The 25,963-nt window shown below is 51.5% G+C and overlaps 1 protein-coding gene across 4 annotated transcripts in view; it reads left to right on the forward strand.

The window, feature by feature from the left end:
• The window catches only part of REEP1 (receptor accessory protein 1), a 104,622-nt gene that overhangs the window by 69,218 nt on the left and 9,441 nt on the right, over window positions 1-25,963 (forward strand). For 2 of the 4 annotated variants that reach the window (XM_037039095.1, XM_037039107.1), the window contains exons 5-8: window positions 3,558-3,671; window positions 12,871-13,023; window positions 19,912-20,089; window positions 23,960-23,995. In XM_037039095.1, coding sequence (XP_036894990.1) covers window positions 3,558-3,671; window positions 12,871-13,023; window positions 19,912-20,089; window positions 23,960-23,995 — 481 coding nt within the window. The remainder of the gene's footprint in view (window positions 1-3,557; window positions 3,672-12,870; window positions 13,024-19,911; window positions 20,090-23,959; window positions 23,996-25,963) is intronic. The other 2 variants (XM_037039113.1, XM_037039101.1) reach the window with 2 other exon arrangements.

The following is a 25,963-nucleotide window of genomic DNA, read 5'->3' on the forward strand; positions in this document are numbered from 1 at the left end:
TAGGTGTGGTTGTTAATAACTGTGTGTTTGCTGTCCTTTCACTGTTCATCTTTTTCATCTTCTTTTTCTTATATAAGTCCCTTTAGCATTTCATATAATAAGGGCTTGGTGATGATGAACTCCTTGAACTTGACCTTATCTGAGAAGCACTTTATCTGTCCTTCCATTCTAAATGAAAGTTTTGCTGGATAAAGCAATCTTGGCTGTAGGTCTTTGGATTTCATGACTTGGAATACTTCTTTCCAGCCCCTTCTTGCCTGTAAGGTCTCTTTTGAGAAATCCGCTGACAGTCTGATGGGTACTCCTTTGTAGGTGACTGTCCCCTTATCCCTTGCTGCTTCTAGGATTCTCTCCTTCATTTTGGTCTTGGCTAATGTAATTATGATGTGCCTTGGTGTGTTCCTTCTTGGGTCCAACTTCTTTGGCACTCTCTGAGCTTCCTGGATTTCCTGGAAGTCTATTTCCTTTGCCAGACTGGGGAAGTTCTCCTTTATTATTTGTTCAAATACGTTTTCCACTCGTGGCTGTTTCTTTCCCCCTTCTGGTACCCCTATAATTCGGATGTTGGAACGTTTAAAGATGTCCTGGAGGTTCCTAAGCCTCTCCTCATTTTTTTGAATTCTCATTTCTTCATTCCTTTCTGGTGGGATGTTTTGTTCTTCCTTCTGGTCCATTCCATTGATTTGAGTCCCCGTTTCCTTTCCATCACTATTGGTTTCCTGTGCATCTCCCTTCATTTCAATCAGTCCAGCCCTCACACGTTCCTCTAATTTGTAACTTTGTTCCTCTAATTTGTGACTATAATCAACCAGTTCTGTGAGCATCCTGATAAATAGTGTCCTGAATTGTGCTTCTGAGAGGCTGGCAATTTCTTGGTCGCTTAGAGTTATTGGCTCTGGGACTTTGAGTTCTTCTTGTGCCATCTTTCGGGTTGTTCGTGCCTGTTCCATAGCAGGATCAGAGCCCTAAAGTGTTCACTAGAACAGGGCAACTCAGTCGCTGGGTTGTGACGTTGTAGGTGGGGGCGGGGTCAAAGAGGGACAATGGCTCTCACTGGTCTTGCAGGGCAACTAAGTCGCTGGGTTGTGACGCTGTATGTGGGTGTGGGGTCAAAGAGGGACTCTGGCGTCCCGTCTGCCGCCTGCCGCCCTGGCCCTCACCAGTGCTGAAGGGCAACTAAGTCGCTGGGTTGTGACACTGTATGTGGGGGCGGGGTCAAAGAGGGACTATGGCGTCATGTCCGCCGCCTGCCGCCACGGCCCTCACCGGTGCCGCAGTTGCTGCCGTCACCGGGCCCACGCGTTTCGTCCCACTGCACTCGAGTGTGCCACCGCCGTCAGCCCTCGCCCCCTGGGGCCTGCGTGGTCTGTCTCACTGTGCGTGAATATGCGCCCGCGGTCTGCCCTGCACCCCAACTGGTTCTCGTCTGCCTGCGCGCCTGGGTCGGGGGCCCTGTCCTGCCCGACCCTGCTCGCTGCTGGCTCCACCCCTCTTACCGTCCCGTTGAACGGTTAGATGTAGTCGGACTTCCGTATAATTCAATTTTCTGTCCTTTGGTTGTGTCTTTGTCTCTCCAAATCTTTGTTGTATTCAAACTTGGTTGTGGGAGAAGGCACAGTGTTTCCACCTATGCCTCCATCTTGGCGGAAGTCCGCATGTAATTTATTTTTTAAAAAATTTTATTATATTTATTTCTAGAGAAGGGAAGGAAGGGAGAAAAAAAGGGTAAGAAACATAAATGTGTGGTTGCCTCTTGTGTGCCCCCTGCCAAGGACATGGCCTGTGCAACCCAGGCATGTGCCCTGACTGGGAATCAAACCAGTGACCCTTTGGTTCACAGACCAGCATTCAATCCACTGAGCCACAGCACTCAGGGCTCATTTTTATTTGGTTTTCATAATGATCTTTGAGCACCACCATGCATAGAGTTTAGTTTCTTTTTCTTGACGTATTATTCTGATTTATTTTTTGACAGAATAAATTCCCAAGAGTGGCTTCAAATTGTATAATTCATTAATTATATTACGTGACTTTCTAAACTGATTATGTGATAGGATTCTTTAACATAAAATAGGAGCACTATAGGTGGCTTTATGTTACTTTGTATTATTTCTGAAAGTCAAATACTCTGGACGTCCAGGGGAAAGTTTGGGGAACATGCCATTTGGATGCACAGGCTACTGTAGACATTTCTGAGACTCACTTAAGGATCTGTGGCACAGCACCTCTTGTCTCGTGAGGGCCAGTTTTGGGGAATGGTGGTCCCTCTCTCGATCCGGCTATCAAATCCCCGTTCTTCCTACCTTCTGTTCCCAAAGGCTGTGCTCACCCTGAAGCTGCCACTGTAATTTCCATCCAAGTGGAGGTGGCTGATTCTTAAGAACTGCCAAGAATCACTTCCAGAATCAGTTAGGGGTCACTGCAAACTTATGGTGATGACTTCCTGGGGAAGCTTAAACAAAGGATGAGCAGGGGGTGGACTGTCCCACCTGGCACCTCAAAGCAGAGGAAATGCACCAGTGTACTGAACTTCAGAGGAGACTGAGGCCAGAGGTCACTCTCTGACTGAACTCTGAAATGAGCTGCTGTGATTACACAACAACTGTCATGTATAACAGAACAACCCCAAACAAACCAACCAGTAAAAAGAATAAGCCAGAGTTGATTCAGATTTGACCTTAAACACATATTTTACTTACCTTTAGTCCCTGAAGGCAACCTCAGTTCCCTTTCCCACCTCACCTTTACCTTGTGGCGTGATGCTGGGTCATGACCTCTGATTTCTGCTTTTGTTTCATTACCTACAAAATGATCTCCCTTATCAACAAAAAGAACACATATCTCTTTCTGTGTCTTCATCCCTCCCATCAATAGGCATATGGGGACGTATTAGGATGTAGTATGAAATAGCAATACAATAATGGAATTTTAGAGCTGCAAGGGCCCAACCACTGGAGAGAAGGAAGATTGCAATGGTTCCCACTTATGCGAGCCAGCCACTGTGTCAGACACTTAACTGGAAATGACCTCACGTAACCCTCACTGTGCTCCTGAGTTAGGTGCTATCACTGTTCCCATTTTCAGAAGACAGAACTGTGTGAAGAGGCTAAGTACTTGCCAAGGCCTGACAGCCAAGTTGGTGGCAGGTCTGAGGTTAGACACTTTACCCTTGGCATTCCCTGCACCCCAGAGTCTTTCAGTGTCTTAGAGAGTGGCTGTGTGTAGACTGGAAGGAGTGTCCACATCTGGGACCCTGGAGCCTCCCTGGAATGTTAGGGGGCTGTAGGAACAGTCCTTAGGTGTTGCTTGAAGAAAACCTTCCTGGGTTTGTGAGTTGCTGTCTTCACAAAACTTCCATTTCCATTTCCTCCTCTGTCTTCCCCCTCTCCACCAGTCTACACACACCCAAGGTGCCTATGACTTTGGTCTCAGTGATTCTCCCAGTGAGAATCAGTGACTGGGCAAGGTGCCAAGCCTACACCTCTGGAGAACCAAGAAAGAAGAACAGAGATCTACCTGAACCTTCCAACTCAGTGTGTCTCTTTTCCCTTTAACAGGAAATCGACGATTGCCTGGTCCAAGCAAAAGACCGAAGTTACGATGCCCTTGTGCACTTCGGGAAGCGGGGCTTGAACGTGGCGGCCACAGCAGCAGTCATGGCTGCCTCCAAGGTACGGTGCTGGGCCCTGAGCACCACGGCTGTGTGAGCATCTTGGTCCCTCCAGCCTGCCGTGCTCATCCCCTGCACAGCTCTCACAGACAAGCTAAGGACCAATCAGTGGTTCCTTGCCCTTGTTTGAATCTCTTTGAAAATCTGATGGAAACATGGTGAATCTTGCACCCAGACAATTGTGTGTGCCTGTGTGTGCACACACACAATGTGTGCAATGTTAAGAGGTTCCCAGAGCCCCTGAAGCTCAACTGTGGGTCCTAGTTTAACATCCTCTAAATTACTTGGAGCTTAGGCCTAGGACAAATGGAGGAGGGAGGGAGTGGGAAGGAGAGCATCTCTGCAGCTTCCCAGGTGAGTGGCCCAGCAGGTCCAGGGAAGGACCCAGGCTCCCAGAGAAAGTTGAGTGGCTCAGACACAGAGGGCAATGCTAGGAGTATCAGCAGCAACTACGGGAGGAGGGGCTTTGAAGAACACTGGTCTGGTGGGAAATCGTGTTATTAACTTTACTTCTCTTTTCCTTCCGGCCCCGTTCACAGGTCCTCTGTGTTCCTTCTTAGTTTCTTTTCACATCACATGCTCCTTGTCATTGTGTCAGTTTCTCATTATGTGCTTGCCTTGTAAAATTAAATCGGTAGATGTTTACTCAGAATAAATTCAGCAGATTGGCCTAGTTTTCCTGGTGACTACCCCTTGCCCAGATCCACATGCGGAGTGGGGCTTTTTAGGAGCTAGGGATGGAGGAGAGGCAGTTTCCCTAATGTTCGGGAAGTGAGTTGAATTAGCAAAGGGAGCTGTAAGTCCTGGGTGGCCATGCGAGGGTTCACAGGCAAAAGGAGGCGGAGCTGTGAAAGGGTTTGAAAGAGGGCTATTAACAGAGATCCTGGTGCTCATGGGCTTTGGGAGGGTTGTGTGGTGGAAGGTGCTGACAGCCCGCTGGATCAGGGCACTGAGCTGGATTTTCTGTGTCCTGAACCCCAGGGCAAAGCACATTGGCAACAGTTTTGGCAGAAAGACTCAGCACCCAGGGCTGAGGGTATGTTTGAAAAGCACCTTCCATCTGAAGTCAAGGAGTTCTGCAAACATGGCTGGGAGAGAGAGCAAAGGGAAGGATGCCTATTTCAGAGAAGGACCAGTTCCTTCTGTAACGCAGAACCTCTTACAGCTGGTACCTGGAGGGGCCTCGTCCACCTCAGTGCAATAGCTGCTAGCAAGGCGATGGGCCCCAGTGAGTGTCTTTGGAGGGGACATTCCGCTTTGGTGTCCCAAAGAGGTGTATTAGGATATTTACAAAGAGCAGTGAATTCCAAGATCCTTCTGTATGAGATGCAACCATTTTATGCATTTATTTTTAAGCTGAAAGAAAAGAGAACTCAGATTTGCTAAATTCTGAATTCGTCAGGCCAGCTTTATAACATAAAGCTACAGAAACCTTCCCTCAGCCCCTCTCCCCACCCTGTCTCCTCTGCTTCTGAAGCCTGACAGAAGATGGGTTACTGCTCCTTCCTCAGCTCAGTCATAGAGCATAAATGTGCTGTATTTATCAGGGTGGCTCAGTATGGGTCACCTGTCCACCCAGCCACGTGTCTATGAATTTTATTCTGGTGGTAATTTTGTAGGGCCATCCGTTGCCAAGTGTGCCTCAGGCTGGAGCGCCCAGGGTCTTGCTGCCATCTTGGCCAGTCACCCCCACACTCTGACCACCTGGTCCAGGAGCCCAGGCTCCCCCCCAGCAGGGCACCTGCAATTGACTAAACCTGAGGGAAGCTGCAGACAGTCCAAAACTTGCCCCAGGAAGTAACATCTCGATAGCTCTTTCTAGAAGCGCTAAAGTAGTAGGAGATGCCTGCTTCCTGCTGAATTGGGTTTCAGATGAGAAAATTTTCTGCCTTTGGGGGACTTTGCTTTTCTTCTATAAATAAAAATATCTTGAGAGAAGAAACAAATCCTCTCTTCCAAAAATAATGCCCTTTATTTTTGAAACAGATGTGTACTGAAGAAGAAGAAATTAACTCCAGTTTGGCTGAGGGGTAAACCAGAGGTTTCCATAGCAACAGTGGATCACCCCTGGCAGGGGTCAAAGGCTGACCAGTGGCCAGCTGTTGGAATCTGGGCTTTCATGTCCTTACCACCTGGGAAGCTTTGTTTTTTATTTGTCAGTAGGTTCTCAGATGTGCTGAATCAGAATCTCAGGCAGCTGGCTCATAAATCTCTATTTTTAACAAGTTCCCCAGATGTTTTTTAAATAGCCAGCTCTGTCTGGGTCCCTGCTTGAGGCCTGCGTTCAGAACCATAAGTGCACAGGTGATTAGGGTCCAAATACTAACTTCTTTAACATCCCTGGGATGTACACTTAGCTCCTTAGAGACATTAACCTTGGGAATGAGAAAGCTGAGCCTGAACAACCTTGTTGATTACTCCAGGAGGACAATCAGAGCAATTTTGTGGAAAAAGAAAAAAAAAGACATCTTCCAAGTCACCCATGGCTAGGGTGGACCTTATGTCCGAACCAGGGCACATCTGAGAGCGAAAGGAGTGCTGTCGGGATTTCACTGGGACGACAGGCGCAGTGAGGTCTGTCCCAGGCAAGCTGGGCTGATGGTTGCCCTACTCATGGCCCGTGGACCCTGCCTGTCTCTTTCCAGAAAACACCCTCAATTCACCATCAGTTCTCACTCTAAATACGTACTATTTTTAGCCAAGTGGATTCCAGGGAGAGTGTGAGGTAACCAGAAGACTCTGTTTTAGCTTGAGCAGATTAAAAGGAGGCTGGGATCGGGTGACTGGAGGAGGGGGTCACTCCTGCCTTGTCTTCTGCTTTTCTTTCTTTCATTGATGGCTCCCTAGGAGCAACCTGCTGAGCTCAACGGGAAAGAAAAAGGCTGTTTAGCTCTATAGTTTTTTTCTTACAACTTTGTTCCCTAAGCCTTTTCCCTAAAAAGTAAAAAGGAAGAGGAGGAGGAGGAGAAGAAGAATGTTTGCAGGTTTTTTTTGGCATCATCATGAAGTGTGAAGAAACTTTTTAAACCATATCATTGTACAAATATAAGTTGTTATTGATGTTAATATTATCTTAGAACTGGAAAAGCTAAAACAAAATTACACACGGGAAATTTCTCCTCAGGCCTGTTAACCCCCATGCCACCTCAGGTCTTCCCCACAGTCTCACCCCGTCCCCGGGAAGTGTAGACGTACCTCTGCTTTCAGTGAAAACTGCCGTATCCTCCCTGGGGACACACTTCTCCGCACCTTCTCCTTGTCTGCTGTGCCTCTTTGCTAGGCCTTGGCTGTTAATTACACCCAGGGGGAAGACGGAGCCCCAGGATTTGTTAAGACTAGAACTGGAAATCTCCCTTTAAAAAAAATAATGCTCTGGAAATTCATTCATTAAGCAAAACACATTTGCACACAAAAAACCATAGTGAAACAAATGGATCAAAAGTTTAAAAACCATGAGATTTCCAGGCCACCTTGTTCCCCTTGAAATGTGAACCACGTATTAGGTCTGTTCCATCTGCCCAAGCCTCAGACCTGGTTAAACCAACCAACTTTTTCACATGTTTAGTAACTTGAAAATAACGCTGTGCTCCTGCCCCGGGGATCCTGTCTCCAGAGCAGGTGCCACGGGACCAAGCCTGTCAGTCAGGTCTCCAGTTTCAGACGGTGGCTCTGAGGAAAGCAGGCGTCCTGGGAGCTACAGGTTCTTCTTCCCCAGAGTGTGTGGGGGTCCCCCGCCCCAGAGTCTCNCTTGTTCCCCTTGAAACGTGAACCACGTATTAGGTCTGTTCCATCTGCCCAAGCCTCAGACCTGGTTAAACCAACCAACCTTTTCACATGTTTAGTAACTTGAAAATAACGCTGTGCTCCTGCCCCGGGGATCCTGTCTCCAGAGCAGGTGCCACGGGACCAAGCCTGTCAGTCAGGTCTCCAGTTTCAGACGGTGGCTCTGAGGAAAGCAGGCGTCCTGGGAGCTACAGGTTCTTCTTCCCCAGAGTGTGTGGGGGTCCCCCGCCCCAGAGTCTCCTGTTTCCCATTGGAGTGCCAGCTTCTGCAGACGAGGGGCTCTGGACTCTTTTCCTTTTCCCTTGCTTAGAAAAAACAAAACAAACAAACAAACAAACAAACAAGCAGTGCTGACTTGCATACATAGCTACTTGCTAAACCTTGTTGACTGATCTGAAGCATCAACCTTCCTGATTTCTCCAGTCCCACTCTGTTCAATGTGGTAACCACTTGCCACCTCTGGCTATTTGCATTTAAATTAGTTAAAATTCAATGACTTTAAAATTTGGTTTCTTGGTGTACAAACCCATTTCAGGTCGTCCACAGGCACTGCTGCTGGTGGCTGGCCCAGGTACAGGCCTTCCCATCTTCACAGGCGCTTCTCCCCAGCGGCAGCTCTCTGACAAGCCTCTGGGCTCGTTTCCCCCCCTTCACCTGCCGTGCTCTGTCTGGACCCTTGCTTATCTGCTCAGCACTTGGGGGCCTCTGCTCTGCATGTGAGGTTCACTAGGGAAACAGGGAGATAGGAACTCAGCCTGGAGCGTTCCCTGTGGCGTAGCTTTCATTTCTTCATCCTGCCTGGTGGTCCGGGGCTGCTTTTCTGCACACTCCAGGACCTCACTTTTCTGACTTGGCCAGCAAACCTCAGGCACTTTGCCTACATGTAGGGTCAGCAGCCACCAGCGGGTAGCCAGTCTTGGCTGTAGCCTAGCATCTGAACAGGGAGATCAGTTATTGTGTTTGCTCACTCATTTTAAAAAATGTTTTAAAATCATTTTTTAAAATCATTTTAAAAAATGTTTTTAAAATTTCCTTTTTGAGAGAGGAGAAGGGAGGGAGAAGGAGTGGACTAGAAGCATCGATGTGAGAGAGAACATCAATCCAGTTGCCTCTCATACAGGTCCCAAGCCAGGGACTGAACCTGCCACCCAGGCATGTGTCCTGACTGGGCATCAAACTAGTGACCTTTTGCTTTGCAGGACAATGCCCAACCCACTGAGCCACACACAACAGGGCTTCTCACTCACTTTTTAAAATTTCCACTTAATTTTACTTCAAAAATAAAACAAACTCTATAAAATAGTTCAGCATAGTTAAAAATTAAGAAGTCCTCACCCTCTTATCCTTGTTGCTTATCCTTCACTGTTTAATCTGAACCTCTTGCTTGAACAAAACACCCCCATCAAACCACCACGGAATTTTACTTTTGGAACCAGAAGGTTGTTCTGGGAAGTTCACGTGCATAGTGATTTGAGGCTTCAGATGAGACTGGAATCCCTGGCTCTTGCCTTTGTTTCTTCCTAGCAAAAACCTACCTGTTGACAGTTAATCGGAGGGCAAGCATTGGTTTTCTTTTTACAAAATCTCCCTCATGCTTAGAAGGCATTGTCGAGGAAGAAGGGAAGACTGCCGTCCCCTCCACATCTCTGCCTCGCTTCTGTGCTTCACTCCGTCCTGTCGCTGAACCCGGGTGACCAAGGACTACAAGAAGCCTCATGCTTGTGTCCTCACCCCTCACCACCCAATGTGCTAGCTTACAAATTAATCTATTTTAGCTGAAGGCTGTGTAGCGTAAAATTAGTATATGGGACTCACCACAGCAACTGGTTTTAAACACCAAGTTATCTGGACTGTTATGAACAGCCTGCTGAAAAAGTTGGGAAGTGTCCCCCACCCTCTGGTCTCCCACACAAATGACCTTACCAACCCAGCTTAGCTTTCCAAACCACGTGGGGGCAGAACCCAGCGAGACTGTAGACTAGTGCGGTTCTGCCACACTCACCCTCATCATTCAGCACCCCCTCATTCTGCTGGGAATGTTACCTCACCTCACTCCACTTAGCAGACGGGTAGGTGGATGAAAACACCAGCCTGGCATCAAAGCAGTGGAAGAGGGCGGGCTGGAACTCAGAGCTGCTGGTCTGACATCGCCTGCCCCTCCAGTCCATGCTCACTTGTGCAGATGATACCCAGCCATATGCATCAAGGGTCCTAGTGCACGGGGAGGCCAGCCTGCCTGGCCTTGGAGAAGAGCCTGGCTGAGCCTAGGGGGTCTGAGAGGGTACTTTTGGGATCCCACTTGCTGGGGTAGAGCTGTTTCTTGGCTGTGATGATGCAGCAACTTCCTGGTCAACTCCTCCTTCCTACTCTTCTCTCCTGCTTGCTCTCTTCTTCTTCCCCTTGCTCCCTGAGTGTTTGGTGGGACTTCTCTCCCTGCTCTCCTCTCCGTCCCGGGGCCATCTCCTTTCCCTCACCCTCAGCTGTCACCTGCCGCTTCTCCTTCTTCCTGCTCACTCTTCAAGTCCTGCCCATTTGACATCCCTTCTCTCCTTCCTCGTGTCTTCTCTTCACCCTCCCTTCTAACTTGAACTGTTGCGGTAGCTCCCAGGTGGTCGGCTACCCCTCTCCCTCCACTTTGAGCCTGAGCAGTCAGACCCTGATCCCAGCCTTCCTCTCTTGTCTCTTCTTACCTTTTGGTTCTTGTACTGCACCTACAGCACCATTATGCGCTATTTCTAGAATTTTCTTTTTCCTGCTTACAGTGGTTCTTTGTCTGCCTCCATTTCTACCTGTTTGAAATTCTGTTCACCCTTCCAGGTCAAACACTGCTGCCTCTGCAGAACCCTCCTGATTTCAGGTGGAACGGGTCTCTCGTGCTCTTGTCGTCATTCACATCCATGTCATCCCCAGTAGGTGTTAGTGAGTGTTGAAGGAATGGACTGTCACACATATCTTTAGCGGTCCTGGCCCATAGAGTAATACTTAGCATCAAGTGGCTTTGGAGATGAGTAGAGTGGAGTTAAAATTCCCAGCTCCCCCACTTACTGGTGCATCTCTGGGAGCCTCAGCTTCGCTACCTGCAAAATGGGTGTGGTAGTGGCATCTGCCACAGAACAGTTATGAGACAATGCATATAGAGAGTTCACAGGATGTAGAGCTCATACTAAAAGATTAATAAAGGTTCCCTGTCACTCACTTCTGCTCATGTTGGTCTGATCTCTGAGGCTGACTGGGGACTTCTCTTCACTGTCAGACAGAATAAGAGAAACAAGTCAGACACTGCCATTGGGCAGGTATTTATGGTTCAGATTCTTCTGCAGAGGAGGCCGAGCTTCCCACCAGTGTGGGTCTGTGCCTTCCCTTCTTGTCCCATGTGCACCCTGCCTGTGCTGTGTCTCCCTGTGCAAGCCACCCTCCTGCCCTGGGCTCGCGTCCCTCTTGGTTCTGGGCCCAACCTTCCAAACAGTTGCTCCCTTCTCTTCGGCCAGGAGGTGAGCAGGTCCTTGTGGGGCAGCTTGTAGTGTGTGGGCACCTGCTCTGCTCCTTCCCTGTTCTGTCCCCATCCTGTCCCCGTCCTGCCCCAGGAGGGAGGACCGTCCAGCCACCTAACCGTGGGTTGCTAGTGTAGGAGGGACCTGAGATGTCATCACTGTAGCCACTTGCTTCACAGGGGAGGACACTGAGGCCCAGGTGTTGCCCAAGGTCACACAGCCGAGCTGGGGTCAGAGTGAGACTCTAGTTTGCAGTTCAGCATCCCTTGCATCACTCCCAGCACCCCCAGGCTCTGAGGCCCCCTGGTGAGTGCCTGAGAAATGACCATCTGCCATGGAGAACTTGAGAATCAGCCACTGCCCTGGTACTTTTAAGGTTGCCTGCCCACCCTTCTGACCATTTTACATCAGACACCTCTAGGAGTTAGGGAGGTGCATTAATGTGCAAAGCCAGCCAGCGAATGCTGCCAAGGCAGGCTCCCTCTTTGCCTTGAGACAAGCCTAGGGCACCACGTTCATGCAGGGGGTGGTACATACCAGGTGAAGGAATTTGGATCACACGTACATGTTACCACAATAGAGCTTCTTTATCACTTAGGGTAACATGGGCACATTTGTAAATAAATGTAACTGTAGTTTCACTAACAGCTGAATGAATTTGTCCTGTGGATGCCTGCCCCCCAGCCCCGACCTCTCTTTCCTCCTACTGCCCCTTTCCAACAGGCTTCTTGTGCCACCGTACCCTGCAAGGAAGAGAGGTGTGCTAGCACACTAACCTCCTCTTGGGGCCTTCACCTCTCCAAGGAGGAAGTGTGGAGCAGGCAAAGCTCTGGCTGAGACAATTCATATCAACAGCGGACTTGTACGTGCAAGGGCAGTGACAGCTGCTGTGTGTGGAGGGCCTCCCTGACCCGGAAATACTTTCCCCTGGGTACTGGCCTGATTTAGGTGGCCAGGCCCTGGCCTGGGGGACAGTGACTTGACTCATCTATGCCTCATCATTATCTAACACATCCCTCTCTGGGCCCCAGCACCTGCTGCTCAGCTCAGCAGCTGCCTTCTCTGAGCAGATCCATCCTATTTCAAACCAGAGCCCCAAACCAGCCTTCCCTCAGTGGTCAGTGTTTGTTTCTGCGCTGTTGTCTCCCATTAAGGGCACTTCCCAGAAGGGAGGCTAGGAAATACAGTCTTTTTTCCAGACGTGCATGTGCCCAGCTGCAAGCTGAGGTAGGAGGACAGAGCAGGTGTGGGGCCAGTGCTCAGCTGTGTGCCATGTACTCAGTACGTCCGGGACGTTCTGATTATTCTAAAATCCTGCCTCCTCCACATTGCTCACTACTCAGACCTGTCACTGGAGCTCTCATCAAAGTTCACGTGTAGGCAACCCAAGTGCACGCGTTCCAGGCTTATGTCTTGTTACCCTCTGGCGCCAGAACCTCTCCCAGACCCATTCAGTCCATTTCCCAGACACGCCCCACGTTCTCCACTCTCACGTGTGGCCCAAACCCTCACAGGCACAGCATTCTTCCCCCTTCTTTCTGGTGATGCAGTCCTTGCCTTGCCCAAGTCAGAGGCTTCCCCCTGCACCAAGGTGGGGGGTTTTGGCCGACAGTGCTGTCTCTCCCTCCTCTGGATTTGTCACACACTGTCATCATTGTCATTTGCTGCCTTGTGTGCACATACGTCTTGACGCCCCAGCTAGACTGAGCTCCTTGGGAGCAGGAACCGTATTGTTTTGTGTTCATCTTTGTTCCTCTGCAGGACTTCGTGCAGAGCTTTGTAAACATCACTGTTTGCTGTGAATGACTGAGAGACTGAATGAGGGGAGAATCGTGTGAGTGTAGGAGGCGAGGGCAGCATGGCTCCCTTCAACCCCGCTCTGTAGGCTTGACGCCCACGGCATTTTTTTCTTTTCCCCTTTATCAGGTGGCTCGACTCTTTCATTTTGTCTTCTCTCGGGATCTCAGCAAAGGGCAGGTAACCCCGTTGAGAGGTGTGACTAACTCCAGACTGATCCGGTGGGGCAGAGAGGCCAGCTGCCCCCACCCCCCCCCAGCGTGTGGTCCGGATCAGAGCCAGGTGCTCCCTGCTGACACCTGTGTGCGTGCGTGTTCACTCCAGAGCCGGCTCCCACTTCACCGCTCTTCTGGGGCCTCTTACTGTATTAACTTGGCAGCGCCTAACTTACTTGTTTTTTTCTTTCTTTGATGCCTGGAAAATGAATTCAGTTTGATGGTTGGTGCTGTGGTGGGGAGCGATCCTGTCTCTTTCCCTCATTTGTGAATGACGCTGCGTCACAAACAAGGCCCCATCCCCATCCGGCATGTTGTGAGGAGCCTGCCTGGCACCGCTGTGGGGTGCGGGGGGCTGCGGCGGGAACTCTGTCGGGGAGGCGGCTGCACCGGGGCCTCAGTGGAAGCACTAACTGTTTCTGAACTACTAGCGGGGAAGTGTGGCCGTGCTGGGGGCTTTGCTGTCAGTTGCCTGCCGCTAAAGCATTTTGCCTTATTCTCAGTGTCCTCGGTTGGGGGTTAGATGTGTCTGAGGCGAGACGGGCTCCAACATGTACCCTGTGGCAGCCTTCCCCCGTGGCGCGATGCGTCCCTCTGCGGGGAGGGCCTCGTCTGGGGCTTAGAACCAGGCTGACGGCTGTGTTGAATCTGGGCTCCGTGGACCATCAGGCAGGCATTCTTGGTGGCAAACTGTTTTCCTTAGACTACCAGGTTATTAAAGGCCTGGGGCTTCCTGAACACGCCTCCCTCCCCTGACCAAGAAAACATCAAAACGTATAGACTTTGCTGTGTGCCTGCACAGATTAACAAAAATTCAGTGACCCAGTGTACCTCTAGAAGTCCAATTTTCTAAGAGTTTTGCCTGGGAAAAAAAGATGAAAATAATCAGGAATGTCATTGCTGTTGCTCCCAAGACACGTCTGTGGGATTCTTTCGGGTATGTGGCGCACAGCTGTGCTGAGAGAACCTCGGGGCCACCTTGTGTTGCGGTGCCCAGAAGGCCACAAACGGCACGCAAACAAGCAGTCACAGTAAAGCTGGGTGCACAGCGCTCACAGCACCTCGGGGAGCGCGAGTCCTACAGCATGGGCGGGAGATGCATTTCTATGCGGCCGAGGATGTCTGTCTTTCCTGCTCCATGGTGCTGGGCTGTGAAGGGGCTCTTCCCAGGAGAGGTGCTGAGACAGTGCTGACCTGTGCCTCCACGGCCTCAGGGGCAGGTGCTTAGATGCACCTGAGTAGGCTGACCTTAGTTCCTGAAAGGGCCCCAAACTTCTTAGCTCTTTCTGAGGCTCATACTCTAAAATCATTGTTGACTGGGAAGGAAATTGATACAAAACATTTGAAACACACACACTGGAATTTTTTTACCCTTTGTCAGAGTTACCTTGGGAGGTCCAACGTGTGTTTTAGAGATTTTCAAAGCATTCTAGAAACTCTCATTGTATAATTGAAATCAGAGCCAGGTAGTGAGCCATAGACAAGGGTTAGACATTCTTGAACTCAGAATTTTCCGGGTGGAAAATTCTTGCTCCACCCTTTCACTTCCCAATCAAATCGCAAGGCTGAGAAAGACCCAGCTGACCTGTGGAGGGCCCAGAAGCAGGGCTGGGGCGGGGCAGTCAGGGCTTGGGGGCCAGTGCATTGCAGTTTCTGGCTATGCCATGTCTTCCTTCTCAGTTGCTTTTCTTTGTTCTGTTTTATTTTTAAATAGTTCCATGTGTTTTTTTGTTTGTTTAGATGGCGTTTCTCAGCATCATGCAAGCTCTGTGTTTACAAAATGGGGTCCTCAAGGTGATCTTCAGAGAGTGCTGTGGCTGTTGTTAAAAATGACATTGTCATGACTTCTCAATGCTTATCCCCACTCACAGCACCACATTTAAAAGGACAAAAGAGGGTATTAAGTGCAGAGTAGGTCTCGTGCCTGTTCCCTTCCTCCACTGATGCGGTTGTTTCAGAAGAAACCCTGAGGTCTTTCAGCAGGCACTTTCACTAGTGCCTGCATTTGACCATTAACACCATGTAACTTGGGTCCCCATCTCCTTAGTGAACAAAACTTCAAAGACCTCATCCGGTGGGATGAAGTGGCAGCGCTGAATGGTGGCTGCTACTGAGAGGTGCACTCCTCTTCCCACCTGCTTCCCATCTTCCCCGCTCCCCCTACCACCCCAAGTCCTCCAAGGCCAAGTCAAGTGCATTCTCCTCCAGATGCCTTGCCTCTCATGTGCCCTCTGTCCTGTGCACCCTGCAGACCTCTGGCATCTTCTGTACATTCCTCGTGGACAAAGCCCAACTCCCTGGTCAGGAGGGTGCTCCTTCAGTTCCAGGACCCTGGCTGGTGCATCAGGGTGGGGTGTGGATTTTACTCAGCGATTTGCTCAATAAATGGCCGTAGGTACATTCACTCAACTCCTTGACCCCTAGTGTACACCGGGCAGAGTGGCAGATACTGAGGATGTAGCAGTAAATAAACAGTCTGGAGGGGAAGGCAAACCAACTAACAATGCCAAAGTTAACGCAGTTGTGTGGAGTACAGTAAGTACAGACTGCGTTGAGAGCACCAGGCAGGCTGCTGAGGTGGTTAGAGGAAGAAGCTTCTCTTAGAAGCGCAGCCATACTGTGTGGACTCTACAGTGCTGTGTGCATTTCTAAGGCACGCCCTTGTCCTATGTGCCACTGAGAAAGAAAATAGTGCCAGTTAGATTAGGACATAATGCTTTTTCACTTAGAACTTTTACTTCTATGCATTAAAATGACTCAGCCTTGTTTAGATACAGATTTTTCTGTGTGTCATTTTTGTGTACACACCGAAAGGAACATACAAATACAAGACATTGGTTGAGGTCTTCCTAACCTCACTTGTTTGCGTTCAGAGTCTGACTCTTCTGAGTCACTTTCCAGTTCAGCTCATCGGAACCCATTTACAGCCACGCTGTGTCCTGCTCTGCCTCCCAGGGTGTGGGTGACGCAGAGCTGTCGACCCTGGGAATTCAGTGCTGCTCGTACCCATTCTGCCAGTTCGGATGCTGCCACTTTCTTGATCTTACCAGAAGTTGTCAGTGACACGTGTTTTAGAAGACCTGGACTCATAGTCCTTCTTCAAGTGGCTCTTAGTGGGTTTGTTAACTGAACTCGGGTTTCGGTTGTTCAATACCCCATGGGGAGTAACGGCCAAGTGCGTTTATGTGTAGGCAATGACAGCGGTGTCAAGGCAACAGCACTGGTGAGACCCACCCCAATTTCAGAGATAAAGAGATGTCTTAGAATTGCTGAACATCATTTACCAGAAGTCTGGGAGTAAGTGAGCACTGTCATTACCCATAGTGACGTCCGTGATGTCAAGGCTCTGGGCGGATGTCTCAGTGAGCCTCCTGGCCACAAGATGGCAGTTCTGCCACACTTGGAGGCAGAAAGCAGGCAGCAGGGCCAGGCATTTCTCCTGCATGTCAGGAAAACACCTTCCCCAGTTATCAGATTCCCCTTACCTCCCATTGGCCAGGACAGCTACGTGGCCATCCATAGCTGCAAGGGAGGCTGGGAAATCTGGGTTTTTTTTCCTCAACATTTCAATAGTGGGGCTGGGAATGACTTCCAAATGGTTAACTAACAGTATATGCTACTATAGTCAAATATGCTTGGGATACACGAAATTAACCCAAAATCCTGCAGGACTTCCCAAACCTTTTAATATGGTACTGTGGCTCATTGAATGATTGAAAACATGGTATTAAGCTTTTTCCAAACTTAGAAAATTTATTAAAATTGAGAATCTAATTTTACTTGTTTCTCGAGTAAAAAAAAAATTGAAGGTTCTCACCCTGGCCAGGTAGCTCAGTTTGTTAGAGCATTGTCCCATATGCTAAGGTTGTAGGTTTGATCCCTGGTCAGGGCACTTACAAGAATCAACAATGAATGCATAAAATAAGTGGAACAATAAATTGATGTCTCTCTCTTCTCCCTCCTTCCTCTCTCTAGAATAAATTTTAAAAAATTAGGGAAAAACAAAACAAAATAAAAACCAAAATGAAGGTTCGCTAGAGCAAAGCCGAAGTGGCAGTGTGGGATGGGGTTTGGGGCGAGTGGGTAGAAGTGGGGTCTTGAGCAGGGACAGCAGGGCTGAGAGGTTCACAGAGGAGAGGGGCATCTCGGGTTCTTTTAACAGGTACAGCTAATTTGTTTTCAAGAGCCTTGTGTCCCTGCTGCTGTGATTTCCTCTGAGACAGGGCTAGGTTGATACCGAGCCATTATCTCCTCTTCCTCCTCCCTAGCCTCTGCCACTTCCAGTCTTCATGATGCTCGTGACATTGGAGCTGGGCGGGCGGGCGGGCTGGCTTCTGGGAGTGGAGCGGAGGACCCTGCTGAAACTGGCAAGTGTGTCACCGCTGTCTCCGTCCCCTGGACAGCCTGTCAAGCATTTGCAAGAGCTGGCAGACACATTGCTGCAGTTAGTTCCTAGTCATTTGTTCGGGCTTGGGATCACGAAAACCCTCCTGGGCCTTTTGGCCAGATGTAATCTTTCTTTCTTTCTTTCTTTTTTTAAAATTTTGGTAGCAACTCAATGTGTGGTAGGCAGCAACAGCAGTTACCATCACAGCCGACATTTTCTGGACACTAGCTGTGCACTGGCTTTGTCAGGGATCTCTTTTGCGGGCATAGTCTCCTTTAATCCTCAGCACCACCCTGCCGTGTGAGGCTCTTCAGCGGATGAGAGTGCTGGGGTGGAGGGAGGCTGAAGTCGCCCAGCTGCTGGTGATGAGGCCGGAATTCGAATCCGGGTGTGACTGGGGCTGTTGCTCTCCGTCTTCACTGTAGCCTCTGGTGCGGACGGCACTTTTGTGTATTCCGTGCATTTGTCTTCTACGTTTTGTCAGAAGCCAAGCTGTTCTTGGTATTCCTAATAGTACCTAGCACAGTGTCTTGCTCTTGATAGGAAAGTTCTTGATACATAGTTGTTGACCAGATAAATGTATAACTGGGAGAGTGAATGGGAGAGTGAGTCGTGATCAGTTTTCCTGAATGTTAGCCTGACATTGAATTCCTCCCTTACCATTATCAGGTATTTTCTCTCTTCAGAATCAGTTTTTTTGTGCTTTAGTCATTTAATTTCTCGTAAATTCTAGATATCCACACTGTTCCTGAGTAAAGTAATCACAGCTCATTGGCTCATCGATTTGGAGGGGCTGGTTACACTGGGCAGCTGGTCCTGCCCTCGTGTTCGTGGAAGAGACCACCCAGCTGTTAACGTCTGGAAGGTGGTGCCTCAGCCTCCTCGTCCACTGAGGTTCCAGAGCAGTGTCTGTGGCAACGAGGCTGGCTTCTGCCTTTTTCTGGATAGCGTCCTCCCAAACCCCTTTGCTGGGATTTATAATTCTAATTGTATACATTTGCTTATTTAAATTGTCTTTTTTGTTGTTGTTGCTATTCTTTGGAGGCATTGTTTTTATATCGTTGGTAGGTGGAGAACTTATTTTTCTTATTTTAATGCATCTGTTTTATTCAGACATTTTTGCTAAACTTGTCTGCAGGCTCCTCGCGTTTCCCCTCCTTCTAAGGGATGCGTCCCGCACGTGCTCCCCGTCTTCCTGGCTCTTTCACTAGGGTCACCACAGCCAACGGCTGTGCTTTGGTGGCCCATTTTCATTACTCTTTTTTAAGCTGAGTAAAATGAAGACATTTCCCAGACCCTTCTGCCCTCTCTAGAAACCTCCTGCAGAGCCTGTTTGTTTCGTCAGGTCCCCACAGTCGCCGCCCAAGGCACCCTTGTTGGCTCTTCTCATTGATTTTGTGCTGGCTTATTGTTTCTGTTGCGTTTGCTGTGCCTTATTGTCCCCTAGTCCTTCAGCCCTCCAGAACCATTCGTTCCTCATTATGCAAATAAAATGCCTCTTGCCATCGTTTCCCAGCTCCCGCATACCTGTGGGAAGTCTTACCCTGCTGGTATTTATGCAGATGCTCGGAGCTCATGATCTGCCTGGTGGTGGCTTGCCTAGCACCTGCCATTCAAATCCCAGTCCAGTTCTCAACACCCCCAGTCTCCTACCAGCCTGCCCCACCCCCGGGCCTCCTTTGCCCCCACACAGCCTCCTTGCAGCCCCTGAGGCTCACAGCAGCTCTGCCCCTGCCCCAGGCCTTCAGGATGGGCCTTCCACTCTGACGCAGACAGACTCTCCTCTCCAGGCAGCGAGGACCTTCCCTTTCAGAACTGTGACAGATCCATCTTGCTGGGTTGATCTTGCTTCCTAAACAAAAGAACAGATTCCCCCTGAGAGGATTTTGTGGCTCCCTCAGAATAGGAAGTGGTTACAGCCAGCAGGGTGTTTTCTTAACGTCATATTTTCCTTCCTGATCCATTGCCTTTGGGTATTTTGTGGCGCTCAAATGCACAGATGGGAGTGGACGTGCTCCGCAGTGATGTGAGCGGTGAAGGAAATTGCTGTTTTCATGCATTTGGAAACACTGCCTGTATTTTCTATCCTTTGATAAGAGTAAGGACTGGGTGTGTAGATCACTAGGTTTTGATTTTCTGACCAGATTCTTGTGTGCTGGGATCTGAGAAAAATGTAGCTTTGGAAGGATTTTTGTTTATGTAAAGCCGGAGAAGCAGCTGGCAGTTCCTGGAGGGCAGGAGCTGCAGGCAGCGGTCATGCCCTTGGCCCTGGGTCTGTCTGAGGCTCCAGCTCATCATCTAGAGGCATCTGAAGGGGAGGAAAGAGCCCGGGGCCAGAGGAACAATTTCTGGGCCTCACAGGAGGCCCTGGAATATTCCAGACCTTGACCCTCAAGGATTCCAGCAAATGCCCTGGGCACCTGGCCCTCCGCAGGGTCCTTCCAGGTGTTAATTTCCACCGTGCTGTCCGCCAGAGCTTCCTGCTGGCCCTTGTTTGCCTGTCCCCTGCTCCTGCCCTTGGTCTGTGGATCAGGTCACTGACATGTGCCCCTCCTGTGTTGTATCCAGGGACAGGGTGCCTTATCAGAGAGACTCCGGAGCTTCAGCATGCAGGACCTCACCACCATTAGGGGAGACGGCGCCCCTGCTCCCTCAGGCCCCCCACCACCAGGGTCTGGGCGGGCCGGTGGTAAGCACGGCCAGCCTAAGATGTCCCGGAGTGCTTCTGAGAGTGCTGGCAGCTCAGGTAGGTGACACTCACTTTCTCCCTGTTCCACCTTGCAGGCCTCACTTTCACTGAGGGGTTCAGTCCACTGTGTGGCCTGTACCTGGGCCCCTGCCCCACGGATCTGCCACCAGCGCGGTTATGCGTCAGACGGTGGCAGGCCAGCCAAGGGGCAGCACCACCCAGGCCAGGCCAGGAAGCTGGCCTCTGGACTCTGATTGGGGGCACGTTTAGGTCGCTTGCACCAAAGGGTCCCACCTCCTTCATCTGATTGTCTGGGGGCTGGGGTGGTGGGGTCGTAGCACCTGGACCCAAACTGGAGACATCAGGCACAGCTGAACTGGGCCGGGCAGCTTCTCTGTTCTCCTCCTCTCTGACCCCTCAGTCCTGGGGGCCTTACCTGTCTGAGTACCTAAGCGGCCCCTCCCACCTGCCCAGGACTCATGGCTGCCTGATTTCTTTTCCCTGCGTAGTTATTTCCTGTGCCTCTCTCTCACTCAACCCTGTCCTCCCATTTCCCATCCCCCCTTCATCCAGCACAGCTCAGCTGCCACGTGCGCAGGGGCATGGAGGGAGGGGATGGAGGCAGACACCAGCTCTGAGGTCTAATTCCTGTGGGGACTTTGGAAACCGCCTATCTGCCTCTGGTTGTCAAACTCCTGGCAAGGGATTGCCTGTATTGGGATTGACCTGGGGACCTTGCAGAGTTCTGGGTCCATCTGCAGAGATTCATTAGGTCTGGCTAAGACCCAGATGTGTGGTGCCATCAAGGGGCCGCCGTGCTTGGGACCCACTGACCTCTGATCCACCAATGGGTTTCAGGCTTGTAGAGGGTGCGGGCATGGGGTAGGAGGCAGGGAGCTGGGCTGGGACTCACGGTGTCCCAGACCTTTCGTTGGGGAGATACAGGGACCTTGGCCCTCAGGAGCTGAGCACTGCTACCCCCTGCAGAGGGCAGATGGCTAAGGGGGTGCAGGAGACAGTTCTAGATTGTCACCTCTGCCCCCTCACCTTTGGTGGGAAATTGAGCCTCAGGGTAGGAACTGGGCCACTTTTCTGGAATCTGCACCTGTGATGTGTGCCTGGTGGCTGCCCTGCCCTTAAGTATACGAACAGGGACATCAGACCACCTGGACCCTGACTGAGGGCTGCAGCCTGCAGGTAGCACCTTGGCCTGACTTATGGAGGTCTTAGATGTGGTTGGGGTAGAAGGAGCCCAATGGCCGCCCTGAGAATGACGACTCCTGCCCCCTCCAGGGAAGGTCAGGCCCCATAGGGCCAGGCCTGGTGCCCGTCACTCTCCTCACCTCTCGGGGATAACTCCTTTTGGCCCCAGGTTTGAAGACTGTAGCTTTTTGGTTGGAAAGGAGATGTGTGAACCCTGGCAGGGCTGGGTGGGTGAGGGCTTGGCCACTGTGGGAGGTTATCTCCTGTGGAACCCCTCCCAGGAGAACCTGGGACGGAAACCCCAAAGGCCAGGCAGGAAGGGCCCTCAGGGACCACTTAGCCTAACCCTCTGATTTTACCGACCAAGGCCCAGGGGAGGGAACTGTCGCCAGCGTTGCCCCTGGTGATGGTCTCCTGAGGCCTCCGGACTCCCAGGCCAGTGCCCACTGTCTACTCACCCTCTGACCATCCTTGAGCACCAATGGCTTCTGACCTGCTGGGCTTGATCCCAGCTGTAGGGAGGTGAAAGGGGATTAGGTGCCGCCTCCGCCCTTGAGTGGCTCATTGGCTACTGAGCCTCAAGTGCAGGCCGTCGTCTGGGAGGAGAAAAGGCCTCAGTCTCCGTGGTGCAGAGGGCAGAGCAGAGTCAGTGGAGCGAGGTTCGAGGGGGAACCACTTATTGGTTGTGTGCCTGGGCAAGGTGTTACTGACTCAGACCTCAGCTTCCCTACCTGCCCTGGAGGAGTGAGGATCTTCTTTGGCAGGGTGATTGAGGATGCAAATGAAATAATCCATGTGAAAGTGCTTAGGGCCATTCCCAGCACTCTAGTAGCTGCTGTCATTGTTCTTGTTGAGTTGTTGTTTAACTCACCTATTAGAGCAATTTACGTGTGAATGTGTGCAGGAGAGAGATGGGCTGCCTTGTGAGGTAGTGAGATCCCTGTCGCTGGAAGGGCCCAAAGCAAAGTTGAGTGATCTGGTACCAAGGCTCTAGGAAGGGATTCCTGATGTGGCTAAGAAGTGGAGCTAGGTGGCCCCCCAGTCCCTTTCCCTCTTAGATTCTGTGCTGTCACTACAGAGGTGAGCTGAGTGGAGGTGGAAGGCTCAAGGGGCCTCACACTGGGCCAGGCCCTGGAGGGCCTCGCTGTGCTGGGTTATTCAGGGCAGCCTTAGAACTGGAAAGGTGAGAAGTCTGGTGGGAACTAAATGGTGATAGGAGCTGTCCCCTGGGCTTTCAACATCTCCCCAGACCAGCACCAGGCAGAACAGAGTTTGTGTGGTGTTGGCGCTGCCACCTCATCAGCAGTGGCCCCTCTGACACACTCGAGGAGGCGGTGGGGCAGCTCAGGGGAGAACCAGAGAACCCCTGGTGCTGCCACAGGACCCAGCTCCCCTCACGGCCCGCCCTGGCCTCGGCACAGGGGGCAGTTTCAGGGGGCAGAGAATGGAGGTGCTGACCCAGCAGAGAATGGAGGCCACATGGCCTTTGTCCCAGCTGTTCTGGGACCTAAAGTAAAAATTATCTCAGAAAGAAAAACAGGTGGAAGATGGCCCAAGGCCTGAGCATGTGGTAAAAGTGCCCAGATCTGGGGCTCTCATAACCCCTCAGTTGAGGGGTGGGGTGTCTGGGAGGAAGTCTGGCAGAGAAGGCCCGGCCACACAGGGCTGGCATGCCTTCCCAGCCCTCACTGTGGGCCTTGGATGCCAGGCATGGTGGGGTAGGAGAAGGGGCCCCGAGTCTGGGCTTTCATCCTGTCTGGGTGACACTGGACCTGTGCAGGGACAGCACATGCAATATAGTGGGGCAGCTGTCACTCAGGCACCACTGTTTTTCCCACTGGGCCTGGAATGAGCCTCAGAACCTTTCTCAGAATGATGGCCCGGGGAGTCACTACCAGGTGTTTGACCTTGGCACAGGGCTGAGCCTAGTCCCCTGTCGCTTTCTCCTCTGAAAAAAGGGCACAATAATCCCCATTCAGCCTGCGTTGCAGGGTTGTAAGGAGAGCAAACAGTTTGCAAACCCTGGACAGGCAGCAGGAGTTAACGGCAGCCTGGGAGAAGACAGGGAGAGGTGGCGGCTGCGCCTCCTACAGCTGCTGGACGCAGCAGTAGATCTTGGAAACACGATGCCCAGTGAAAAAAGCACAAAACCGGTGCGATATTATGTAACAAGTTACATAAAATAAAAATACAAACCCATTGTCCAAATAACAGTAAGGAGTTTGCAAGAACACATTGCCCTCCCTACAGAATGAAGAACAACATATTTCATCAGACTCCATGTGTTGAAAGATACTGTGCCCTGGGAAGGGCACAAAGGAGCTGAGGGGACGGCCTTGCCTTCCACGGACTTGGGGCCACCCAACGTGTGTTTAGTGCGCACCCACTCGGGCCTGGGTGCACACCGACACCAACCGTGTGTGCAGAGCAGCAGGGTAGGCCTTCAATCAGATGGCCAGACGCTAAGAACTTTGGGGGTCAGAGGTCAGTCTGTAGGTTCCTAGAGGTCAGTCTGCACTGGAAGGTATACGGAGGAGGAGGGGCAGCTATCCGGGCCGGGGTGGTTGGAGTTATCTCCCAGAGGGAATTTTGACCCCAGCCCCTGCCCTCCTGGGGCTGCAGGATCCGAGAAGTAACTTCTGTGCCAGGCAAGGGCCTCCCTGCTTGCCTGGGTTGGTTCCTGTCAGGAGGGGGCTATCACTGATGGTGCCCACATCCCCACAGTGTGTACCTGCTGCTCCACCTGCAGGACCAGGAAAGGTGAGTAAACCGCCGGTCTCTGCAGCGAGCTGGACTCGCCTCTGGAGGAGGCTCTAACCTCGGGCTGGCACCTGACCTTGGGGCTCCCTTCAGCAGCATGGTCTGGGAGGGGAGAGGTTAGGAAGTTAACTTCTTAAAATAGCAAATGTACTACCTTACAGGGTCTGCAGGCTAGAACTTTGGGGGCAGCTTAACTGGGTGCTGCTGGCTCAGGGTGGTCAGGGTGCTGGCCAGGGCTGCAGCCATCTGAAGGCCAGACTGAGGCCAGAGGACCCACTTCTGAGATGGCTCTCTTGTGGCTGCCGGCTGGAGGCCTCCGTTCCTTACCACGTGGGCCTGTCTAGTGTCCTTCAACATGGCAGCTACCTTCACCCACAGTGACTGGAGAGAGAGGGGATGAATACGAATGCAAAGTCACAGGAGCTGGCAGGACACCTCCCCTTCTGCCTGCCCCATTCTGTTTGCTGGGAACGAGCTCCTGAGTTCAACCCACCCTCAAGGGGAGGGGAGTTAATCTTCACTCTTAAAGGGAGAAGTGTCAAAGAATGCCTGGGGTTTTCCTTGTGCTCTGGGGTGAGGACGCAGGAACTCCCCCAGGGCCTCTGACGTGCGAAGCCCTGCAGCCCCAGGGGTGTCGGTCCTGCTGCCCCCAAGGGAGCCCTGGTTCTGCTTTGCCACTTACTACCTGTGTCCCCACGTGTGAGTCGCCTAACCACTCTGAGCCTTGGTTTCCTCATCTTGAAGCAGAGATTGAGATCCCCGCTTTCCGCCTGCTGGTGCTGTTGGGGGAAGGGCTGTGAAGGGGCGTTTGGAAGGAGGGAGTGGTGACTGTAACCGGAGCAGCTGGGGGACCTTGGGGAGAGATGACCAGCCTGGGCTCTCCTGCCCCTGCGTGGGGTGCCTGCCGCTGCCCTCCTGGGTGTGAGTGACAGCGTGAGGGCCATGGCCATCCCTCTCTCCAGCCTTGCTCCAGCTGTTTTCCTAACCTTGACTAGACACTTGAGGGGCCCACACTAGAGCTGACCCAACCCAGCTCCCCTTTCACCCCTCTGCGGAGCCCCCTGGCCTGCAGCTGCCCCCTGGGGCAAGGGCAGGGTGGGTGGGGGAGGCATGCATAGGGCCAGGTACTTCGGGGTGGCTGGGGGGTGGGGGGTGAGGGTGGGCAGGGACAGCCCCAGTGCTGCTGATGCGGGCCGTCCCTCCCACATTGTGGCGAGCAGGAGGACCTGAAGCTGTTATGGGAACAGTCCTGTTTTCTCTGTATTTCTTAATTTTTAAACCTTCTCAATGCCAAGAACTTTTAAGGCCTGTGGAGGACTTGGGGCTTGGGAGGCCATAAGCCCATTGTGAACCGACAGAGGCCTTGTGAGCTGGGGACAGAGGAGACAGACCAGCCTGCTCCCCTGGCTGTGACTCTGACTGGCCATGTGTCCCTTGGGGACCTCCTGATGCACAGCAGGCGCGGGAGGGATATATATGTAGTTGTTAAATTGTGCACCGAAAACTGATACAATTATCTGCCAATCATATCTCAGTGGGGCGGGGGAGGGTCTACAGTCAGCAGCTTCCAGCACTCCGGGCCAGTCTTGGGCCTGCTGGAAGTGCTGAGGACCAGGCAGTGCCAGTGGCCTCAGGCAGCTGTGGTTATTTCTGTCAATTCATGCTTTAAAGTTGAGTTTATAAATTCTGTGAGCTGTTCAGAAAGCCTCTAATTCTGACACATAGTCATTTGGGGGACCAGGGAGAGTCAAGCTGCCTTCTCTGTTTTCCTCGTGGGACTGCTCTGTGATGTGCCCTGGGAAGCCCTGACCTTCTGTGACCCCGGCTGGGTTCATAATCTGAGGCTGCCCTTCCTGTGTGCGTCAACAGAGCGAGCACTGATTGTAGAAATTTACAGTTTACCATCCGAGGGAGCTGTGGGATCTTGCACTTGGCAGAGGAAGCCCAAGCTGGGAGGGCCCTGCTGAT

Source organism: Sturnira hondurensis, unplaced genomic scaffold (assembly GCF_014824575.4).
Source record: "Sturnira hondurensis isolate 20B ecotype Veracruz unplaced genomic scaffold, ASM1482457v3 Scaffold0002039, whole genome shotgun sequence".
Classification (NCBI taxonomy): domain Eukaryota; kingdom Metazoa; phylum Chordata; class Mammalia; order Chiroptera; family Phyllostomidae; genus Sturnira; species Sturnira hondurensis.